Source organism: Hemitrygon akajei, chromosome 5, assembly GCF_048418815.1.
Source record: "Hemitrygon akajei chromosome 5, sHemAka1.3, whole genome shotgun sequence".
Classification (NCBI taxonomy): domain Eukaryota; kingdom Metazoa; phylum Chordata; class Chondrichthyes; order Myliobatiformes; family Dasyatidae; genus Hemitrygon; species Hemitrygon akajei.
The window spans coordinates 165,161,495-165,187,213 of NC_133128.1; the positions used below are offsets into that span (position 1 = coordinate 165,161,495).

At 39.7% G+C, this 25,719-nt stretch overlaps 1 protein-coding gene across 7 annotated transcripts in view; it reads right to left on the reverse strand.

The window, feature by feature from the left end:
* The window catches only part of ppp1r1c (protein phosphatase 1, regulatory (inhibitor) subunit 1C), a 109,478-nt gene that overhangs the window by 43,888 nt on the left and 39,871 nt on the right, over window positions 1-25,719 (reverse strand). For all 7 annotated transcript variants that reach the window (XM_073047070.1, XM_073047075.1, XM_073047069.1 and 4 more), the window contains one exon: window positions 1,295-1,332. In XM_073047070.1, the coding sequence (XP_072903171.1) occupies window positions 1,295-1,332 (38 nt within the window). The remainder of the gene's footprint in view (window positions 1-1,294; window positions 1,333-25,719) is intronic.

A 25,719-nucleotide genomic window follows, 5' to 3' on the forward strand; every position in this document is an offset into this window, starting at 1 on the left:
CTCCTCCTCGTTGATGATCAACACTGGCGCACCTCAGAGGTGTGTGCTTAGCCCAGTGTTCTACTCTCTCTATACCCATGTCTGAGTGGCTAAGCACAGTTCAAATGCCATCTATAAATTTCCCAATGCTACAACCATTGTTGGTAGAATCTCAGATGGTGACAAGAGGGTGTACAGGAGTGAGATATGCCAACTAGCGGAGTGGTGTCACAGCAACAACCTGGCACTCAACGTCAGTTAGATGAAAGAGTTAATTGTGGACTTCAGGAAGGGTAAGATGAAGGAACACATACCAGTCTTCTTAGAGGGATCAGAAGTGGAGAGAGTGAGCAATTTCAAGTTCCTCGGTATGAAGATCTTTGAAGACCTAACCTGGTCCCACCATATCGAAGTTGTTATAACGAAGGCAATACAGTGACTATACTTCATTAGGAGCTTGAAGAGATTTGGTATGTCAACAAAAACGCTCAAAAACTTCTATAGATGTACAGTGGAGAGCATTCCAACAGGCTGCATCACTGTCTGGTATTGGGGTGGGGGGGCTACCGCACAGGACCGAAAACGCTGCAGAGGGTTGTAAATCTAGTCAGCTCCATCTTGGGTACTAGCCTACAAAGTACCCAGGACATCTTCAAGGAGCGGTATCTCAGAAAGGCAGCATCTATTATTAAGGACCTCCAGCACCCAGGACATGCCCTCTTCTCACTGTTACCATCAGGTAGGAGGTACAGAAGCCTGAAGGCACACAGTCAGTGATTCAGGAACAGCTTCTTCCCCTCTGCCATCCGATTCCTAAATGGACATTAAACCCATGAACACTACCTCACTTTCTTAATATATATTATTTCTGTTTTTGCATGATTTTTAATCTATTCAATAAAAATATACTGCAATTGATTTACTTATTTATTTATTTTCACTTTTTTTCTTCTATATTATCAAGCTGCTGCTGTTAAGTTAACAAATGTCAGGACACATGCCGGTGATAAATAAGCCTGATTCTGATTCTTCTGAAATCTCTTATGTTAAATAACAATAGCTTGTTATATTTAAAGCTAATTTCTCCTAATTGTTGATGTGATATCAATTGTGTTTCTGTCGATGCATTTAGATGCTGACCTGTAGAATTTCCAGCTTTTAAATTTCATATTTCCTTCAATTACAATATTTCATATGAGTGCGGAAATGTTCACATAGCTAAATCTCTCTAAATGTAGCTTGTTTTAATTTAGCACTCACAATCGACTGTGTGTTTTTGTAATAGACAGGGGATTAAATGTATTGTTCCACTTACCTCGCCTTGTGGGTTATTCTCCCTTTTCTCATCTACTTCTGAAAATCAGAAAAAAAGGTGAAAATGAATGCTTGCGTTTTACAATCAGTTGACTTGTAATATTGTATATTTTGCTTTACAGTGCCAAATTAATAAACTGTGCAGTAACAATGTACAGCCAGAGCAAAATGGAGAACTGCTGGATCTGAATTACTCTGCACAATAATACCTGTGTTCTGCTGCCCATTAAATTTGATATACATTTTACTTGGAAAGAAAATAAGGTTTAAATTAATAACATTAGTCTAAGTTAAAAGTGGAAGAGCAAAGTAACAGATTCGGATCTGCGAATACTTGTTCCAGAAATAAGATGCGCACGCTTGCAATTTACTATCATTTTCTTCCAAAATAATATGTACCATCAATTTTGATGGAATATGGTCTGATTTCACTTCTTAAATGCAATGCATTTCCTGTCATAGCTCTTACCAAGCCTAGATCTCTGATATGTTAGTAGTTAAATATCTGATCACAATACATAAGCACAAGCGATCCTGCAGAATCTGGAAATCCAGAGCAACACACACAAGATGCTAGAAGAACTCAGTAGATCAGGCAGCATCTATGGAAATCTATGTTTCAGGCTGAGACCCTTCATCGGGAGTGGACAGGAAGGAGGAAGATACCAGAATAAGAAGATGAGGGGGAGGGAAAGGAGAACAAGCTAGAAGGTGATTGGTGAAGCCAGGTGGGCGTTAGGTTAAGGGCTGGAGAACAATGAATCTGATAGGAGAGGAGAACGGACTATGGAGAAAGGGAAGGAGGAGGAGCATGAGGGGGAGGTGACAGGCAGGAAAAGAGAAGAGGCTAGAGGCCAGAGTGGGAAATAGAAGAGGGAAGGTGGAGAGGAAAAGAAAAAAAAATAAAAGGGAATAACATTTTTTCAGGAGACGGGGTTGCCTTCAAGATTGCCGTAGAAATTGGAAGGTTTATAGAATTTATTGGTAGGTAGTTGTTTTCTACAGAGAATGAGACAGCGAGATCAAGAAAGGGGAGAGGGGTGTCAGAAATGGGCCAATTGAATATAAGGGCAGGATGGAAGTTGGAGGCAAAGTTGATGAAATCGACAAGCTCTGTATGGGTGCATGAAGCAGCACCAATGCAGTCGTCGATGTGCAGCAGAAAGAATTGTGGAGCATTTGCAGGGAAAGCTTGGAAAATGGACTATTTCACATAGCCGACAAGAAAGTAGGCGTAGCTGGAGCCCATGTGGGAGCCCGTGGCTCTCCCTTGAAATAATAACAATTATTTCTACCTTTTACAAGAGCATCTGTCTGCACCAGATTTTAATTTATTCAATAGTTTGACATACTTAAATTTGTCATGATGTTTACAAACCTCTTACCGTGACCAAGAAATGCATGCTCGGAACATCTTTTTTCATCCATTAATGGCCACTGGTTCCTATTGAGCCTAACACGTGAGCCATGCAGTTTGTTATACCAGCCAAAAAAGCTTTGAGAACAGAGTTCAAAAGAACTTTGCCAACTAAACGCAGTGTTGCATGAACAGCATTTCTCTTTGGTTAATTATTCATCCATTGTATCTTATTGATATGATCAATGTTAAGTTGGAATCCAAAGAAAGCTTCTTTCTTATTCAGAATAGTGTCCGAAAATCTTTGGTATCCATCTTTGTCGACAGTGAGCGTCTCATTCAAATGGCAGCTCCCCTGACTATATCAGTAATACAGTCAGTTGATTCAATCTTTATGCTTGAATTTACAGAGTGATCCAGAGTGATATTTGAACCCACAAACAAATGCCATCAATAACCCATGTCTGACATCTAAAGATTACACAAACCACACTAAACCAGTAGCATAGCGGTTGGCCTGACAGTGTCACACCTTGGGGCACTGGAGTTTGGATGCCATGTGTAAGGAGTCTGTACATTCTCCCCGTGACCTCTGGTTTCCTCCCACAGTCCAAAGATGTATCAGTTAATAAATTATTGTAAATTGTCCTGTGTTAAATAATGGGGATACAGGGTAACATACCTCATTGGACCAGAAGGTCCTGTTCCCCGCTGCATCTCTAAATAAATTAATTAATAGATAAATAAATCGACAAAACTACAGCCACAAACTGGCTGCTAATGAAGCAGAGACTCATTGCCATTTGGCAAAGGACTGTAATAGCGTATGTGGGAAAACTTTGACTGAATCACATTGTCACAAAAAGGTGTTGCAGAGGTGCTGATAACAATCTTAATGATATTGTCACTGGCATTCAATAGGGAACAAAGTCTCAGTCAATTATCTGGTTCTCCTTGAATTTCGTAAACCTTCGGAGATTTGTTGTCTGAAGTACATCCGATTAGTGAAATGATAACATTTGATAGAAGTTTTATCTTTTTATAGGTTAGGTACATTGCTGCACAGCCTACATTGAAATGCCCTCCAGAATGATCTGTGGAGATGCTGCACCATTCAGAGTGCTGTTATTGGTTATATTTAGGCCAGACTCAGTACACATAGCAGATCTCTTTCCTTGAAGAACGCTAGAAAATGTGATGGGTTTTTACAAGTATTCTGGATCTTCTTGTCATAACTACTGTCACAATGATATTTTCTAATTTATTTCCTATTTTTCTATTCTCCAGTTCCTATGATGTGAATACTTATCGCTTTGTTGTTCACCCACGCACTTCTGAATTACTATTCAGGTAAAAACTTCCATACCCTGGAAAATGTTGTATTTGTGTTAAAGCAGATTTGAGATTGGTTGTTAATGATTATGAAGTGTGTCCAGCGTTTAACAACAGTCATATTGGAACAATAGTCTGTACCTCAAAACAAAATGGAAACAAAAACTCATACCATGTATCTATGAAAATAGCCCCATATATTAGCGTGCAGAATTACAAAGTATTAAGTGACACACACCTGCATATCATTACCATCATCAGCAGCTTCAATCCTCCACCAAACTGCATTACCAGTGTCCAGCACTAGGTGGGCTGTAATTTTCTCACCACTAAAAGTAGGAAGGACCAAAGCCACAAGCCCAATCCTCTAGCTACATAATGGTGGCAAATGGCTGGCATTGAACTCAACTGGCTGCAACCTCAAGGTCTTCTACAGCCAAATCATTCAAGTACTTTTCACTGCTCAGATCTACACCTGACTCAAATTATTAGCTATTGAGATCCTCTTCATTCTTAATTACCCTCTAGGCAAGATTATATCAATGACTGCCTTGCTACATCCTGTTTCTAAACTGAAAGCTGAAACTCTGACCTTGCCATTTCCAAATTTGCAATGTCTTGTCCAGAAACATTCTTGAGATTATTGAACTACTGGTCTCAGATTTTTCGTGTCACCACAATTCTGATTTTGTGTTTTCAGATCCACTCACTGCCTTGTTCTTCCCTTTTCCTTTAACCTCCAATTCTGACCTTTGGAACATTTCCATATGGTCATCGCTCTACCATGAACTGTGTCTTCAAATGTCAAAGCCCTGGAATTCCTTCCTGAAACCTTCTGTCTCTACTCATTGATTTCCACAACACTTTCCTTAAAACCTTCTTTCAGTCATCTGCCCTAATAACTTCTTATGTTCAGAGACAATTATGTTTATGTGATTCAAAGAACCTATACTGTGTTCCATGCTGTCCCACCTGGAAAATGATGCCTCCGGTGCCAGGATGCTGTTGATCAATTTCAGCTCAGTGTTCAGTCTGATCATCCCTCAGAAGGCAGTGGGCAAACTGTCCTTGTTGGGTCTCAACGCTCTCTCTGTAACTGTATCCACAACTTCTTGACAGAAGACCATGGTCAGTCTATGTTGAGAGAAACGTCTCTAGCTGAGCACTGGCACTCTCGGGCGGCATGTTCGTCCCACTGCTCTTAACACTGCTGACACATGACTGCACTGCTAGTTTCAAGGCAAACCAAATCAAGTTCACCGATGACACAGCAGTGGTTGGCCTCATCATCAATGACGATGTGTCGGCATACTGACAGGAGGTAGAGTGGCTGGAGGAATGGTGCAAGCACAACGTGAGTCTTAACGTTGGCAGGACCAACGAGGTAATTGTGAGCTTTAGGAAGGTGCACATTGAGCACTCCTCACTGCACATACAAGGCTCCTCAGAGTTAGGAGTACCAAGTTTCTGGAAGTGCACATAATGGGAGATCTCACCGGATCCCTCAACACCACCTCTTTGGTCAAAAATGCACTTCAGCATCTTCACTGCCTGAGGAGATTGAAGTTATGGAGGCTCCTGCTCCCCACCATTTTAACCAGTTTTCACAAGAGCAATATCGAGAGTGTCCTGACCAGCTGCATCACTGTCTGGTACAGGAATTGCAAGGCATCTCACTGCAAGTGCCTACAAGAGATTGCAAGGACTGCTGAGAGGATCATCGGGGACTCTCTTTCACCCTTCAGAGGTATATTTATCAGGATTGCTGTGCATGGAGGGCCCTCAGCATTGTCAATGTTCCCTCTCATCCATCCAACAATCTCTTTGACCCCCTACATCAGGCAGGAGGTACAGTAGCATTAGGACAAGAACTGTCAGGATGAGAAATAGCTTCTTCCCCTAGGGCTGTAAGATGACTGAACTCCCTGTCACCAACCAGATCTCATCACGTATGAAGCGCCAGTAGCATTATACTCTTTATTTTTAACTGATGTTGTAAATGCACCTTACTATTTGTTACAAACATGAGAAATCTACAGAGGCTGAAAATCCAAAGTAATGCACACAAAACGCTGGAGGAACTCAACAGAGCAGGCAGCATCTATGGAAAAGAGTAAACAGTCGATGTTTTGGTCTGGGACACTTCTTCGGTTCTGAACTGTTTACTTTTTTCCATTGATGCTGCCTGACCTGCTGAGTTTCCTATTATTTCTTAACTTACTAGTGGCAATATTATTTATATGTTATGTGTGTGAGTTATATCTACCGTGTGGTGCACCTTGGTGCGGAAGAACATTGTTTCATTTGTACTTTTGTACGGTTGATTGACAATAGACTGATCTCAAGCTTGAACTTGAATCTTTCACAATCAAATCATTTAGATAAACTGATTTAACCAGAAACTCTGAATCAAAAGCATTGTTCAGGTTCTCCTTCCTTAAATAATTTACAGCTTTTCGTTACTCAAGGAAGGCACCGCCGAATATCATTTGTAGATTTTTCTTGAGCTTTGACTATTCATGAGACTTGTAGCATTCTGCACTTACCTTTTTTTTTAATAAAAATAATAGAAACATGGCTGACTCAAACTTAACCATCAAAACTAATACTATATTTGAGATATTCTTAAGAAATCAATTAACAGAATCTCTCTAAACCAAACAATCAAATATTACTGTAAGTTGAAATGCAAAGATTGATAGAATATTGAGAAAGTATAAATAAAATAGCCAATAATGAGGCTCCATACTTTAGGAGTCAAACTCCTGAATGTCCGCTTTAACATGCTTGTGTCATATAGCTAAAAAGGTGCAGGCATTCTAACGAGGATTAATCTACTCTTTTTTTTTGGAGATACAGCACAGTAGTGGACCCTTCCAGCCCAATGAACACAATTACAGCCATGTGACAAATAACCAACTAACCTGTACGTTTTTGGGATGTGAGATGAAACCAGAATACCTGGAGAAAACCCACACAGTCGAAGGGACAGCGCACAAACTCCTTACAGACTGTGGTGGAGCTGAACCTGTGTCGGTGGTGCTGTAACAGTATTACGCTAATCACTAGGCTACCATGCCACCATTATTTAAATAAGCCTCAATATTACAGAGGTTACGGTAATAACAACTTTCACTATTGCCCCGTTTGAAGATTACAAACCTTGATCGCTGGGCACTGCAGAGAGTGGTAGAGACTGCCCAGCACATCTGTGGATATGAACTTCCCTCCATTGAGGATATTTACAGCAGCAGGTGCATAAAGAAGGCCTGGAAGATCATCGGGGACACCAGTCACCCCAACCATAAACTGTTTCAGCTGCTTCAATCTGGCACACGGTACCACAGCATTAAAGCCAGGACCAACAGGCTGTGGAACAGCTTCTTTCTACAAGCCATTAGACTTACAAATTCACATGTCTGTTCATTGCAATCGAGTCGTAACACAAAGATTTTTACTCCCTCACGTTGTTGTACAGATGTAAGATTAAAAAATAAATTCAAAAACAAGAAGTACAACCATGTAAACATCCACCAGATTGCTACTTCTGCCAAAAGTAATGCTGAAAAGGGTGTACAAACATGGCCAAGTGTGTGTTAAATGCATATCATCAATTGGAAGTGGATGTTACCTCACAATTTCCTACCTTCTGTCTGAGAAGCCCAAGGCATAAGAAACAGTCATACTCATGACATTCAACTTTGATTTTGGAAGTAGGGGGAAATCTGAAATGTACAGTTCCAACATGCAGTTTCTGTGTTTTTATAAAATGTAGCAGTCTGGAAGATCCTGCTGCTCCTGCACTGTAGCACATCTCCAAACCTGTCACAGCTGATCTCCAATCCCAATGCACAAAGGCTGCCCAACAATGCGAATGATGTTGACATCTAGAAACCTAGCCTGGGTCAGGGGCACATCTGTGTGGCAAATATCCATTCAAGATGCACAGGGACTCTGAGAAGGCCTGTTGTATCCTGCATCCATCCCAATGAGCAAAGGCATATATGGATGGACTATTTCATAATTGTTTGATTCATAACCATGAAAATCATATGTAAGTTCCTGAGAACTGAAGCATTATAATCAATGCTCACCATGAGTGGTTAGACACTACACATGATAGCAAAGTACTGCAAGTTTAAACAGACATGGATTTCACAGAAAATTGGTCAATGCTGCTTGTTGACTGCACTTTCTTAAAGTGAAGTTTACATCACAATGTTTTAACTTAATTACAGTCAACATTAAAAGAATGCCAAGAATTGCCCAGGTTTTGTACTAAGGAGAGTTTTTAACAAGAGATACAGAAGAGGCAGCTTCTGAAGAATTAATGTTCCAGGTTCACCTCTTCTCAGAATTGGTGGTTGAACTGGTTTTAAAATGCACAAGGAAAGATTGATTAAGTTAGCACTTTATTCCCTGGGACATAGAAGACTAAGGGGAGATTTGATAGCAGTATACAAAATTATAAGGGGTATAGAAGGGCAAAATGCAAGAAGACTTTTTTCACTAAAGACTACAATGACAGGTTAAGGGTGAAAGATGAAACGTTTAAGGGGGGCATGAGGGGAAACTTCTTCACTCAAAAGCGTGGAATGAGCTGCCAGCACATTTTGTGTATGCTGCTCTGGATTTCCAGCATCTACAGAATCCCTGTTGTTTCTGGTGTTTAAAAATCACGCCACTGTTCCTAAGTTACATAATGTTTCATTGGAACATTATAGGAGACAGAGGACAGAAAGGTCACATCGGAGAAAGACTGAAAATTAAAGTGGCAGGTGGTAGAAAGCTTGGCATTACAATAGCGTGTTGCACAATATGTTTGATCTCCTGAAGTATTGAGCAAAACGGTATGAAGAATCAAAAATCAAAATAGTGTGGATGCCAAATACCTGAAATAAAAACAGAACATGCTGCAAATATTTCCTCTTATGACATCTTCCTGCATACCTCCAGGTCTTGGAACACCTGATCATTCACTTTCTCAAACGATTCCACACTTGTCCCTGTTCAACCATTCAAAACTTCATGGTTGTTCTTTTACCTCTTCTCTATTTTCCTGTACTGCTCTTGTTATACTTCTGAATTATAACGTTCTCTGCTTCTTTGTAAGTGTGTCTGGTCACTTTGATCCCTGGCATTCTTGTTTGTTGGGATCAGTGGGCTGGGTTGTTTACCACAATGAGCATGCTAAGCACTCTGCCACTTGTTGCCAGGAATAGACCAAGATCTGTTTTTCTGCTCAGTATTATTCAATGTTTCCATTGGATATATACATATCCAAGAACAAAATTCGTAGAAGCATTTCTACAAGGCCATATGATCAAGTTACCAAAAGATTACTACATGCCAGAAAGGAAATTGCGGGAGAAGATTTGCTCCCAATTCATGTCAAGAATATTAATTTTAATTCTGGGCTATAACTGAAGATGTTGAAAGTAATAGTAAATATCATCATGGACTTGTATGGTATAGAAGTAGACCCTACAGCCTGCCACACCTATGTGGACCATCATGCTTATCTACACTCAGCCCAGTTGCCTGCATTATTTCCATATCCCTATACATCATTCTCATTCCATATACCTCTTGAATATAGTTACAATCCCTGCCTCCACCATGTCCTCTGGCAATTCATTCCAGGTATCAGCTGGCGTGAAAAAATTACCATTCCAGCCTCTCACCTTAAACCTATTTCCTCCAATTTTTGATTCCCTTGCCTCGTTTGCTCCAGGGAACACCATACCAGCTTGTCCAACCTCTCAAATCCACCTAATTCAGGTAACATATGAATTTCCCAAGAGCTTAATCATAATCTTTATATGATATAGCAACCAGAGCCACATATGATGTTCCAAGTGCAGCCTAACCAAAGGCTTGTATCACTACAACACAACACTCCAACTCCTACACTCAATACATCAGCCAAAACCATCAAGCACACCATACACCTGTCTTACCATCCGATTTACTTGTGTTGACACTTTCAGGAAGTGATGCAAAAGTACTGCAAGATCCCCCTTCAACAGCATTCCACAGACCCCAGTCACTTAATATGTATGTCCTGCCCTGGTTTAACTTTCCAAAATGTATTACTTTGCACTGAAATGAATTAAGTTCCATTATTTTCATAACATAATGGCTAGAACTCATCAGACTTAAAAATAAACACAGAAAGCGTATTGCCAATGCTACTTAAAAGCATTGGTAAATCCAGTCACAAAATTACAGAAATAAACTCTAATCTAGTATTTGCACCAAATTGTTTCAAAACTAATTGAAACTGAAAGATTTGCTGTCAATAAGTATGGCTTTATGGCTTGTGCAACCAACCCAGCAACCTGGTTAGACTTCACTTTTGATGAACACTGTGTATATAAGGTGTTAATAAGTGCTGGGAAATGAGAACACTCCTATTTCAAGGATCCTGCAGCTTAATTAGATGTAGAGTTATCATCTGTTTAGCCTCAGTAATGCAACCTAGCTTCAACCTTCAAAGAACTGCTTCTCTGACACATTCTCATTTCCCATATCCTGCCATGCAGTGACCTCTCTCAGTGGGACTGCCAGTTTAATGCCAATTACAGAGGAATTACAGGCAGTTTTCTGCTGTTGCACCACAGTAATAGAAATTGGATTTAGTCCTGAAGTTAAAATTACCCAGTTTTAATCTACTTAATGAAGAAAAATGGTGAAATTGACATGTTCACAAATATAAATAATATTTTTGCATTTAACCAATCCACGGAAGTTCATTGAAACGTTATTTGGAAAGAGGACGAGTGGAAATGAGATCAATAGCTCTGGTTTTGTAAAATATATTGAACAGAGAAACAATCATGTGCCTTCAGCAAAATAACAAACAGCAAATAAATATTCAGTACTGTATCCATGTACTATTCAATTAAATGATAAAAGGTAAAATCAATTAACTATGTTATTATATTTTTATCGGAAATACAAACTTCTTTTCTGCAATGTGCAAAAAGTTGGGTTTTATTAAAACTAATTATGTTGGATACCAAGAGAAATAAAAAACAAAATATTAAATTAAAAAATTTGAGTAAATAATCCACGTTTATTGCTGCTGCTTTAACTCCCTTAGGTACCAATTAAACAGTGGGAATGTATAATAACTCCATTTGCATCAAGTTATGTGCTCAGAGAGAAATACAGTAATTCTGATTTGATTCTATACAATGTAATTTCAGCAGGCCACTGAGGTGAATCTGTAACCAAGAGCATTTTTTTTCAATTTTTATAAACTTAATATTTCCAGTGCATAACTTACAAATTTATGTTTATATTTATAGAGTCCTGAAGGTAGACAGTCCCTTTCAGATGATATCCAACTTGCCTCCAGCAATGAAAATGATTCTCTTCTGAAGGTTAATGCTGACTCTGTATTCATCCTGCTTCCAGGCAGTTATATCCAATTTTTTTTAAAAACTTCAAGTAAAGACAGCTACAGCTGCCCAACAGTAGCAAATTGCTCCATCCAAAACCTTGCCTTGTATAATTTGCACAGATAATAACTATTCAGCTCTGACAATTTTTACATTTTTCCATTTCCAGTACTGTTGGCAATCTGCTAAATCTACATCCTTGCTCCCAATGATGAATGTTATCCGTCCATACTGGGAGTGTCTGAGACCAGAGGACTCAGCCTCAGAATAGACTGCTGTTCTTTTAGAATGGAGATGAGGAATTTCCTTCGCCAGCAAGTGGAGAATCTGTGGGATTATTTGCCACAAGCAGCTGTAGAAGCCAAGTTTTTATGTATATTTAAGGCAGAGTTTGATAGATGCTTGAATGGTCAGGGAATGAAGGGATATGGGCAATAGGCAGGAGATTGGGGCTGAGAGGAAAAATGGACCAGCCATGATGAAATAGCAGAGCAGACTCAAACAGTCAAATGGCCTAAATCTGCTCCTGGAATTTATGGTCAGATGGTCAGATGGTGAGGGATTCCCAACTTTTCTTAATGCCATGTACCCTACCATTAACCGAGGTGTCCATGGATCCCAGGGTGGGAACCTCTGATCTAAATAGTCTCAGTCAATCAATCAACACTGGATTATACTGGTGTCTTTTTAGATTCAGATTCAGAGCGAGATAGGGAAGTTTTGAGAGGAAGTACATGTGTTTGATAAATGCTATTGTTACACAAAAAAAACCTGATTATCCTTTGTGCAATTTAGAACATTTTAATGGTAGACCTGAATTTCTTGATTATATACTTGGCTCTGTGTCCTCCTTTGAACTCTTACTGTGATTGAAAGTTTGGTTCATCATGACATCTTGAAATTACACATAATCAAATCAGAGCTATTTCTACTTCCTTTCTTTCTCTCTCTACAATGAACTTGACGCAAATTGAGTGTCTAGTTAACTTTAATTTTAGGGCAATAATCTCTGTAGTAGCATAGATATATTGCTCTGATCCTAGTAGGCAGACTCAGCCAATGGAACAGTTGTCAGACCTTCGAAGAACAAAAATGTTAAGTAATTGGAAAATTATATGTTGGGAAGCATCTTGGCAGAGTAGAGGCAAAACAAACATGGTACAGTTAAATTTTGGAGAGCTGACAGATAATATAAAATATATATATTAATTTTCAGAATACACACTACCTTTAATCTTTACTACTTTTGAGATTTATCAGCAACTATTTAAAATGTACCTCATGGAATAATATTTTACTGAGGACAACGAGAGGAATTTTACATTGCAGCAGATTGAATATAAAACAAGGGAAATACTTCTATTTTAAAATACTTTTTAAAAATGCAAACATTTAGATTATATTTCTTTCTTACTTATCAATGTCTCCAATAAGGCAGCAATTGTGGAAACAACAAATTTAGAACAGAACTTTTAAAGCAAAGAATTTACTTTGATTGCCACAAAATAAGCAGGCAATTGAAACTGCATCAAAAATATCTCTGCTGAAGTCTCAGAAGCTTCATTTTGCATTCAGTGATGAGGTTGTAATCTGCATTTATTGTCTACAGCAATTTTCAGGGCAATTTTCCTTTTGGGGAAATATTGCAGCAACATATAATAGCAAACGATGTCACAATACTGCTTCCGAGCAGATAAAAAAACATTTGCAATTTAATTGGATCCCAGTGGAACAAGGTGACAGAGCCACGATAGCAGTTCTAGTTTGTTATGTTGCTACTGCTGCTTAAGCAATCTTTTAGACTGAGCGTGACCTGTTTCCACTCCTGTTACTGATGGCACCAATATTGATGGGTTCCAAAGGCTGTACCAAGATGGGGCAGGAGGTATCTGATGAGATGAGCAGAAGGACAGCTTGTCAGCTAGTGCACTTGCTTCTGTGTTTGTTCCTGTGCATGTATTCAAGGCTCACAATACCATCCTGAAAGTTTCTTCACCTTAAATGGTCAATGGCCAGAGATTCCCAGGATACAATGGGAATGTTGCCATTTTTCAAGGAGGATTTGAGTACATCCCTGGACATTCTCCCCCATGTGAATCTTGCCCTCATAATTGAATGGCTGCTTTGGGTCTCCAGAGTTGGGCGTGCGCAATTTGATCTGCCCAGCAGAGCTGACTGAGTGTAAGTCAATACAGACAGGAGATATTTTTGTGCACTTATTCATCTGTTCAGTGGATCTGAAGAACTTGCAGAGATAATAACAGTAATTTAAGCTTCTTACTGAAGGTAATCGAAGTTTCTAAAATACAGAGCAGTTGGGGGCTCACTCTATCTGGCAGACAGTGAGTTTTGTGCCTGATTGAAGGTCCTAGACCTTAAAGCCCTTTAAAGTTGCTCTTCTAGCATAATGAAGATAATGATAGATTTCTTCATTGCAGAGAAATGGCCCCTGAGATGGGAACATCTCCCCCTATCTCACCATGAACTTTCATTATCAGACACCGGTATCATACAGTGGGCCAGTGCCAATGATGATCGGAAGTTCTACATCCCAAACATTTACATCATCAGTATACTGCATATCTACTGAGGCTGAAGTAATCTTGGTTCTGAACCACAGGTGAGGTAGGTTAAGAGTTTCCCATTCATCCTATGGACTAGTTTTTCTCCAGCAGGAAGATCTAACACAAAACCAGCAAGTTGCAGCCATCATTGTATATGACCAAACTCAGAATTCAGACAAAGTGGCTAAGGATATCCACTCTGACCTCAAGAACACCCTGGTCTGCATTTCAGAAAGGAATAAATTGATCCTCCTGAGTGACTTCAGTGCCAGGATCAACAAAGGTGCAAATCTTTTGGGAGTGTGTAATCAGCAAGAAAAGATCAGTATCTATCCATAATGAATTCCTGTCTTCCCAGAGAGCCAGGCACAAGATCCCATGGCAACAATCCCAGTCCAGACATTGGCATCTGTTAGATTATATACTTCTGCACCGACAAGAAACTGTAAAGATGTCTGCATCAGATGACTGGACAGACAGATGTCTAATCTGTTCTTTTACCTTTGTCAGTCTCATCCAAACACACTAATATGAACATTTAATATGTAAATCCTGGCTCTGCTTTGTGGCCTCAAACGTACTATAGCCCATAAGGAAAGTGGCCAAAGGTATGACAAAACTGAAGTATTTGCAACCATGTTCAGTCACAAGCATGGAGTGGCTTAATTAATTTCACTCTGCTTTTTCATGAGATTACAGAAAACAGTCAATTCATTTGCATGCTAACAAGAATGGACGGCTTCATTTGATGGACTGAAACCAATAGATCCCAGCGACATCACAGCTGTAGTTTCTGAAGACATGCTCCAGGACCAGTTAAACTGTTCCAGTTTAACTACACACAGACATCAACATGAATGTAAAAACTAACCCTTTTTCAAAAATAACTACTAACCAATTTCTATAACACCTCAGTGATGAAAGGTTTTTTCAACATTGCTATCAATCATCTCTGTAAGCCAATAGCAGGTTGGGAATGGACCCTGCTGACTGTCCTACCTCCTTTTACCTTCCATCTTAAACACATTTGTCATTTAACCACTCTGAACCTCTTCTTTTCACTTGTCCCTTCCTCTCAAAATTCCCAGCCTAATGTTACCGTGTCCCTGGTTCAGAAATTGCTGTAAAATTCTTGTTATCTTCCAATTCTGAAGAGAAGTTTTTGACCTTAAATATTAACTATGGTTTTCCACAAACAGCAGTGGGCTTAATGTATTTTGAGTGGACACACCAGGTTTCATTTTGTCTTACACTCAGGGCACCAGTTGCCTTGGAAACCAATGTATCATTAAGAAGCAGGATCTGGAACTGAGGTTCAATGTCTTTAATTCTCATGCTGAATCTGATAACCTTCTGCCTTTATCCCCTTTTATTGGGTTTACCTCAGGTCATAATACCCAAAGATTACTGCATAATCATTTAAAAAATCATGGGGATAATTTTAAACTATCCCACTCAGCTGTGGACTCTTGCAATTGGATCATCCACACTTTTACAAAGCACAGTTTTATATTTTTCAGACGTTTCTCAGGCCTAGTGTCAAAGAAGATAATTATCCTCCTGCCTCAGTAGATGGGCAAGGTAGAAGATTTACTGGTGCATTTGCACAAATACGCAGAGGGATTTCGATAATTTATCTCCCAGCAATCAGGTTCTCCATGATGAATAGTATGATTTGTCATCTTGCTCTATCATTTCATGTTGGTACAAAGAATAGAGTCACAGAGTCATAGTAAAGTACTGCACAGAAACATGCCTTTTGGCCCATCTTGTCCATCTTTAGTCCTGACGAAGGGTTTTGACCCGAAACGTTGACTGCTTCTTTCAACGGATGCTGTCTGACCTGCTGAGTTCATCCAACTTTTTTGTATGTCTTGATTTGACCACAGCATCTGCAGTGCACTCTGTGTTTACTTTTCGTTACTCCGCTGCAAAGTCTCTTCAAGGTATGCCTACTTTGAAGAAGTTTAAATCTTCTCTGATTGGTTTTCCACCCTCTCCCCACCTTCTTTATAGGGCCCCTGCCCCCTCCTTCTTTAGTCCTGAAGAAGGGTTTCGACCCGAAACGTTGACTGCTCCTTTCAACGGATGCTGCCCGACCTGCTGAGTTCATCCAGCTTTTTTGTATGTCTTGATTTGTCCATGCCAAGCCATTTAAACTGCCTACTCCCATCAACCTGCACCAGGACCACAGCCCTCCACACCCCTATCATTCATGTACCTATCCAAACTCTTTTAAACGTTGAAATCAAGCTCTCACGCATCACTTGTGTTGGCAGCTTGTTCCAAACTCTCACGACCCTCTGAGTGAAGTAATTACCCCTCATGTTCCCCTTAAGCTTTTCGCCTTTCACCCTTAACCCATGACCTCTAGTTGTAGTCCCACCCAACCTCAGTGGAAAAAGCCGGCTTGCATTTACCCTATCTATACCCCTCATAATTTTGTATACCTCTATCAAATCTTTTCTCAATCTTCTACATTCCAAGGAATAAAGTCCTTTCAACCTTTCCATGTAACTCAGGTCCTCCAGACCCAGCAACATACTTGCAAATTTTCTTTGTATGCTTTCAACCTTATTCACTTCTCTCCTATAGTTAGGTGATTAAAGCTGCACACAATATTCCATATTAGGCCTCACCAATGTCTTATACAACTTCAACATAACATCCCACCTCCTGTATTCAATATTTTGACTTATGAAGCCTATGTGCCAAAAGCTGTCTTTATCCCTATCAACCTGTGATACTACCTTCAATGAACTATGGATCTGTATTCCCAGATCGCTTTGTTTTACCACACTTCTCAGCAATGTTCCCTCTAATTTTTAGTAGTCAGTGTATGCAAAAATCTTGTGTTGTGTGAATTTTTTTCCTGTTACAGAAGTATGTGCGCACTGAATGCACATGTGGCACAGTTTATGTAGGTTTACAAAATATTTGACATAAAACTGCACAGAATAACAGCAAAATAACTGATGCACCATCAATAACTCACTCTGAGACGTAAGAAGCGAGATATCAGCTTTTATTGACTGGAAGAATGAACAACACTACATCCTGGAGAATGAGGCCGGGCTCAGGCCTCAATCGCCTTTATACAGGGGTCTGTGGGAGGAGCCACAGGAGCAGTCAGCAGGGGTCTGTGGGAGGAGCCACAGGAGCAGTCCAGACAGGTATATGTAGCTCACCACAATAACATACATATTTAAGTCACTCAGTTATTCTTTCTCTCTCCTGTCTTTGGCATTTACCCATTCTTTGTAAACTCCATTTAGACTAATAGAACTTCCAACCAATTGATAGCTTTTGATTCTTATTAACATATCCAAATGACATTCACCTAAATGGTTTCTCAGCTTGTTTTTGAGTTGATTCATTAGGCTAAAGCTTCTCTCATAGTCCACACTAGATGCAAGAAAGGTTCCCCCAATGTCTATCAACTGTGCAAGGTTGCAAAGTTGTTCATTTTGAAGTACAAATGCCACCATTTGAGCAAAGTTTGAAATCAGTTTGGATTTAATTTTTTCTTGCACGGAAAATTTGAAATCATTAAACTGTCTAACTATTACAATGTTTTCAGCTAGAAAATCGTGATATTTTAGACATAAGGCATTAATTTGTTCATCGCCAAATGTGAAGTCACAATCTGCAATTGCGGAGAAATCAAAAGCTGACCGTTCTTGTGCCTCATCTTCAGGAAAACTTTCTTCTAAATGAACACAAAGACTATTTTTAAAAGTCAACAGCGAACTTGTATCTACTGTGACATTTTCTTCATTTTTGGCTTAGCAAAGCTTTAAACAAATTTGCAGTTCTTTTGCGCTTCACGCCCTTCGCTTCTTTTGAATTCGACATAGTGAATCAATATATTTTTTAATAAAAACAGTAATCTATCTACAGGATTTAAAACAGATCTTTGTAAACTTTACAATATGAACACTGTGCACCAAAGATGGCTGCCTCCATGATGAAGCTCTACAAACTGGAACAGGAAAGGTGAGGTGACGTAAATTAGTGACGTGCATTGTGGTATTTGAAAAACCGACTAACTAGTTAACAGAAGCACTTAGCTAAGAGATTATTTTCAATAAGTATAATTATTCACTACTACATTATTTTAGGTAACTAACCTTTTGTGCGCACATTAATTTCCTTTATGCACTGGTTGAAAAATGTGTGTGTGTGCGCGCACACGCACAGCTTAGAGGGAACATAGCTCCTCAGTACCCTACCTTTCACTGTGTAAGACCAATCCTGGTTGGACCTGCTGAACTACAACACCTCATATTTGTCTGCATTAAATTCCATCTGCCATTTTTCAGCCCAGTTTCCTGCTGGTCCAGATTCTGTTGCAAGCCATGATAGTCGTATTCACTGTCCATTACACCCCCAATCTTGGTGTCATCCAGAAATTTGATACAGTACTAGAGTCTCTATTATTTTTTCCCCACATGCATTGACTATACATTTCAGAAGGTTCAGCCTTCCAATACATTTGTATTCTTTCTACTCTGGCCTCAAGATCATCCCTGAATCCTATCACTGTTATCAACTCCCAAGGCCACGGACTCACTCAAAACTATCATCTGACTACCTTACTTTTCTCTTTCAAGATGCAACTCAAATACCACAACATCCCATGTGGTAGGGCATCAACATTTATTTCATGTTTCAACAAATCACCTTGGGTTATTTTAAAAAAGTAAAGAAGCAGCCCAGATATTTTTGTCAAAACCTAGCACAAAAATTGCTTCATCCTCGTGCTTTGTTCTACAGTGGATGTTTCGAATGTTGTCGGCCTCACAGAAACCAGATTTGATTAGAGAAACAAAATCTCTTTTTGTGTGTAAAGTGGGCTGATTCACCTACTCCCTTTCCCAGGCAGTTTGAACATCCACCATCTTCCATCCAGATCCTCCTTTAAGTTGTTTATATGAATGTGAGTGAGGTACTTAATGAGTAATTTACTTCAGTAATTACCAAGGAAAAGGAAATAGAGGACCAAGAGATCAGTGCTGAGTGTATAAATTTGTTAGGGCATTTAGAGGTCAAGGAGTAGGAAGTGTTGGGTCTCCTAATGAGTATTAAGGTGGATAAGCCCCTTGACCTGATGGGATTTGCCCCAGGTTATCGATGGAGCTAAGAGACGAGATTGTTGGGCCCTTGACCAGTGTCTTTATATCCTCTCTAGGCACACGTGAGGTCCTGGAGGACTCGCTTATGGCTAATGTTGTACCTCTGTTTAAGAAGGGAACAAGAGAAAATCATTGGAACTGTAGATCCTTGAGTCTCATGTCAGTAATAGGGAAATTGCTGGTGAAAATTCTTAGGGATAGGATATATCAGCATTTGGAAACCCACGGACTAATTAGGGAGAGCCAGCGTGGCTTTGTGCGTAGACAGTTGTGCCTCACCAGTTTGATTGAGTTTCTTGACAAGGTGACGAGAGAGATTGATGAGGGTAGGGCAGTGGATGTTCTTTAGATGGAATTTAGTAAGTTGTTTGCCAAAGTCCTTCATTGGAGGCTAATCCAGAAGATTTAAATGCACGGGGTCCATGGTGAATTGACTGTTTGGATTCAGAATTGGCTTGCGCATAGAAGACAGAGGGTGATGTTTGAAGGGACTTATTTGAGCTGGAGGTCTGTAATTGGTGGAGTTCTGCAGGGACCTGTGCTGGGACCTCTGCTGTTTGTGGAGTATATTAATTAACTGGATGAAAATGTAGATCAGTGTTAGTAAATCTGCAGATGATTGATGGCGTTGTGGATAGTGCAGAAGACTAGCAAAGAATACGGAATGACGTAGGTCAGTTGCAGATGTGGGCAGAGAAACGGCAGATGGAGTTTAATCCAGATGACTGTGAGGTGTTGCATCTTGGTAGCACTAATGCAAGGAGACAATACACTGATAAGGACAAGATCCTTCACAGTGTGGCTGAGCAGAGAGAACTTGGGATCCAAGTTAATAGCTCCTTGAAAGTGGCTACAGAGGTCGGTAAGATGGTTAAGAAGGCTTATGGAATGCTTGAATTTACTAGTCAATGCATTGAAATCAAAAGTCGAGAGGTTACGTTGCAACTTTATAAAAGTCTGGTTTGGTGAAATACACCTGGAGTATTGCAAACAGTTCTGGTTGCCCCCACTACAGGAAGGATGTTAATGCTTTGAAGAGGGTGCAGAAGAGTTTTACCGGGATGCTGCCTGGTTTAGAGGTCATGTGCTATCACAAGAGGCTGGATAAACTTAGGTTGTTTTCTCTGGAGAACTGGAGGCTGAGGGGAGACCTGGTAGATTGTGAGAGGCACAGGTAGAGTGGACAGAGGCTACCTGCTTCCCAGTGTTGAAATGTCTAATACCGGAAAGCATGCATTGAAGGTGAGAGGGGGATATGAGTGGTAAGTTGTTTACTCAGAGTGGTGGATGCCTGGAATGCATTGCCTGGTAAGGTGGTAGAATCAAATACATTAGAGGCCTTTAAGAGACATTTGGATAGGCACATGAATATGAGGAAGATGGAAGGATATGGTCATGGTGTAGGTAGGAGGGATTAGTGTTTGGGTGTTTTTGATTTGCTTTTTAGCTGGTTCAACACAACCTTGTGGGCCGAATGGCCTCTTCCAGTGCTGTACTGTTCTATGTTCTATCGTGTTAGCTCCCTAACCAGCACAACCCTGTCACCATTGCACAGTCAGTCTGCCTTCCATATCACATCATCACCAATCTATTTCTAGTATCTTGCTAGCCATTTCACCCATAGCAACTGAAGGCCTGAGAGGCAAGAGGACATCTAGTATAAGTATAGAACTATGAACATACCAGTATATTATTGGGTTAAAGATGCATTTCTGGATTACTATGTGGTAGTTCTGTCAGAAAATCCCACTAAAGAGCATTTGTAGTAAATCTCTTTACAGATATCAAGTTTTGCTGCCATGAAATTCTGTTGCAGATGTGAAAGATGCTCACTGCTATTTTAATTAGCTAAACAATGTGGCTTTCCTCAAATGCATTGAAGGTACTGTTCAATTTCATTTATGATATTATCTATTGAACATGAAAATTTTCCATAAATCTTACTACGGTATCAAATGAAGCTAGCAGGAATGTATATGTCAGCTATTTCATTAAACGATCTGGGAATTAAAAAAATCATTTAAAAGTCTAGACAGTGTGAAAGTTATTTGGTAGAACAGATGGATGCGAGATAGCGCTAAGGATAGCCATAAAACTTGTGGAAAGTGGATATGTAAAATTTCCAGCAGCACATCTGCGCAGGAAATGTCATGAGTTGTTCTCCAGAGAATTAGATCACAGCTCCTCAGCAAAGAGTCTATTCCACCTCCTTAAGTGTGCCAGGTTCCTGAAAAGCACTGTGTAATTTAGAACATATCTCCCATCATTTTTGCTTCCCTGTGGTAACGATTATGTATTAAGTAGGCGAGATTATGCTTACATCTGTGTCCAAATTCAAATCTTATGGGTTCCTCGCTAACAATGATGAAATCAGACAATCCTAATCCAGTTTTCTATAGGCATTAAATCTGCCCACAGTTTCTCGTGTTAATGTAATAAGGAGGGCAAAGTTGATCTGTATGTAATGCAAGTAATTCACTTGGGTTTTAGAAAAAAAAAGTACCGTCTGGATCACCAATGGTCATTGATTTGCCTTTTGTTCTCAGCTGAGGCACCAATTAAGGGAAGCTTTGAAGGAGAGCTTGTTCTTTCTAAGGCTATTAGCCAGGAAAGACGAGCTGAGATCGAAAATATAAATGGCAGAGCCAAGAAACACAAGCTGCTACATTACATGCTGACTTCAGAAAGGCAAATCCATTACCAAAATCCCAGTAGATTTCACTATCTAGCCCCGAGGGACTTATTGAATTCCAGCAAAAGACTGGAAAAATCCCATAAGGTTCGTAACTGCTCCTTTTGGTGAGCACTGCTTTGATTTTAAAAGGAAGAATTATGTCAGGATTACAGAAGCTTTTTGAAAAGATGGCATGAAAAGGTGAGGTAACCAAGGACTGATAAGTAATCATGTATTAATTTCCCCTAATAACGAATATCAATATAAACTCATCTGCCAATAAGTTGGTGCTTAACCACATGCAGAAACAGATATGTGGTCAAACACACTCATGTTCCAGGTTACAACTTGAGCAAATGACAATGTGAATTAATTTGTAAAAGCACCATCACCAGAAGGTTACCTCAACTTCAACAGATAGATCATAGAAACTAGGACCATGTTTACTGGAATTTAGAAAGTCAACTGATAACTTGATTGAGATATTAAGGGTAGGGTAGATAAAGAAAAGCTACTTCCACTATTCTACCACAAGGGGACATGATCTTTAAAAACTGCGCCATACTTTTAGGAGAGAAACTATCAAACACTTTCTACATCCAAAATGGTAAGAATATAGAAAAATCTTTGGCAAAAGGTGGCTAATGCTCAGTCAAAGAATGAGGTCATGGATCAGCCATGATAACACTGGAAGTTAAAACTGTAGGAGAAGAGAAATTGCCTAATCCTGCTTCTTCTGTTTGCTTCTTACCCAGAATAGAAATATTTCACTTCACATTATGGAGTCATTCAGAATTGAAATACTGTGACATGTCAGGAATAAAAGGGCTATAACAGTGATATGTTTATGCCTGTTTAAGGACAGCTTCTGGCAGATGGTGTGTGAGAACTGAAGGAACTCCACTATAATCTTCTGGCCACAAGTCCCTGCCATACACCCATATTCAAACAGGAGTGAACAGCAAAAATAAGTGTCTGATATATTTTCTGTCATTAGAAGTGTATAAGATTATGTGAGGCATTGATATAGTGGACAGCAAGTGTCTTTTTCCCAAGCTAGCAATGGCCAATATCAGAGGACAGATCTGTTTATGGTCAATGGGGAGATGGCAAAAGTTTGTTTTTTTAAACAGAGTGCTGACTGCATGGAACACATTGCCAGTGGTGGTGGTAGAGGCTGATACCATAAAGGTTTTTAAGAGACTCTTGCTGAGGCACATGCATATAAGAAAAATGGAGGGTTATGTGTAAGAGAAAGGGTTTAGCTTGATCATGGAGCAGGTTTGTACAAGTTGGCACAATGTCATAGGCCAAAGGGCTCTTACTGAACTGTACTGTTTTTTATGTGCTATTAAAAATGCATTGACATTGGGCAGTAGTATTTCCAAAACATCCCTGATATTCAGGGTTACCAAGGTTGCAGAATGGATGGAGAAAGAAAGACACTTGGCTCACATAGTCATGTTAAGTGCCCGACACCTACAAAAGGAGAACTCAGTGAGAAGTCTTCACAGTCAGGACAGGATAGCAGTGTTGAGAAGAGATTGGTGACAAGGTAAAAGAAAAGGATGCTGCATTTTCCGAAGAGGACACATTTTGTCATTGCCAAGGCTTTTCAAAAATTCTGAGCAACACATACAAAGTGCTGGAGGAACTCAGCATCTATGGTAACAAATAAAGTGTTGACGTTTCGGGTCAAGATCCTTCACCAGGATTTAGAACTCTGTTAATTTTACACAAAACCAAGTAAATGATTTAGAAATCCAATGTTGAGTTGAAAATTCACCATATCATCTGTTTACACACTGTAAGATGAAACAGCATGTTCTTTCCTATCATTAAGTTAAAATGACAAAATTTCTACTCCATTTCCTGGGCAAGTCTTCCGACTCTGCCAAGTAAACCATGAAGAATGCATTGTTCAAGGGTCTAGAACTGAGAGTTTGTGGAACAGGATGTATCAACAGTATTTGAATAAAGGTCAGAGACTTTGTATTCTGCAAAGAAAAGCACACTTTCCGACTCTCCATTGGCTCTGCAGCATCTGTAAAGAAAACTTGCCTGATAAGTGCAGCTGTGACAGGTTTCAGAAGCTTGGCACCCTGCAGGATAATGTAGTATGTTTATTAGAAACCACGGTCTCTGCACTAAATCTTCCCTCCCTTCAACGCCATAGCTATAAGAAATTCTCCAAGAGTTCTGTGACAGCATTTTCCAGATCCATGAGATATCATGAGAAGGATGTAAAAATTGCAACCTTCCCTCTAATTCATACAGACCAACTTAGAAGCACATGATAGTTTGAATTGAATGAAATTTCCAGAACTCACAACAAAGCGGCATTGAGCAGAAGGTCAGTAGAAAGGAATGCAGTGGTTCAAAAAGTGCCTCACCACCAACTCTGCTGCGGCAGTTAAGAGTGAGCAACCAATGTGGCTCCTGACAGTGAAAAGACGTCATGTGAATGGGAAAAATATCCAAAATGCTGCTGTAATGATTAGATAACCAGGTGGACCAAACACTTGTCCAAAAAAGTTAATGAAGACAGGAGATTATGCACAAACAGTGGAGCACTTGCAGATAACCCCATTACTGCCCAACCCTGCATCCCTTGCTTGTCCCAAAAAGGAATTGGTATAAATGAGTATTATACCAATTATATTAATTATATTAATCTAAAATAAAAGAACTGAAATTGATGGATACTCCAGCAGACCATGAAGTCGGGATGCTGCCTGGCCTGTTCTATATTTCCAGCATTCCCTGTTGTAATTCCCATTTTTTTAAAACTGCAATTGTGTGGAGACTGAAGGGGGATGACCTTTCTGTTATTGCACCACATTTCCCCTAGTGGGCAGCACTGCAGGATGCCTGGCAATGCTGATAACCAGGGTTCACAATATACTAGTGCAGCTAAGACCCAGAATGTAATGTTATAAAACACAACGTAGTCTTACAGACATCACTTATCACATTGTTATCCCAAGAATACCTGCTAGAAATTGTTTATCAAAAGGGGTGCACATTTAGTACTTTTCCTCACACAGTCCTCCAGCTCTTGTCAGTCCAACTGAACACACATTCAAGTACAATTCAAATTGACACCTTCGCAGTAATGCTGCTGTTACAACATAAATTATCCTATTATACTAGATCCTTTACTAAAATTCCAGAGTCGAGGCTTGTGCAGGCAGGAGCAAGAAATGCACATAAGAAAATCTCAATAATCAGATGAAATATACATTTAACAAGGGATCATCAGCATGCATACTCATCTTCACCACACGTCGTTCCTGTGCAGACCTCTGCAGAGGACAGATCGCTGAGTAGCATTTTGCAGGCAACACCCATGCCTTCAGGAACACAGCAATGTAGTAATTATGAAAGTAGTGGTGCGTCACTCTTGGTGATCAGTGACATCATTGTGAAACACACTGGTTGTCCATCTACAATGAAGGGGATCAAATGTGTAGTAGCTGATAAAGCCAACCAACTGCATCACTTTCACTTCAGAGTGCAACTATACAAATCCTATATCAATGAGCAACAGCCTCCAAAAAAAGTTCCCCCAAAATGGCTCTGCCAAAGCAGTCATTGTGATCGGTGACACAGAGGAAAGTGCTGAAGGTCTAGCTCTGGTGGTCCCTGATATCCTGAAGGCTCTCTATCATCATGCACCATATCAGGGGTTAATGTTTCAGACCCATTATTGACTCCAAATTTATGATTCCTCCATTATGCTACTAGCTTTGATTGAGCTTACTTTGTAAAGATTCCTTTACCACATCATTTTTTTAATACTCCTGTATTCCTGTTCTTGGAAGCATTTCAAATGTGGATGCTCTTGTCATTCATTAGCAAACAGTAGTTAGCCATTCTAGGTTCTACATTAAAGTTACACTCCCTTTGGAGAAAGGATAAAACTCCCATATCTGTTTAAATAGTAACAAAAATATGA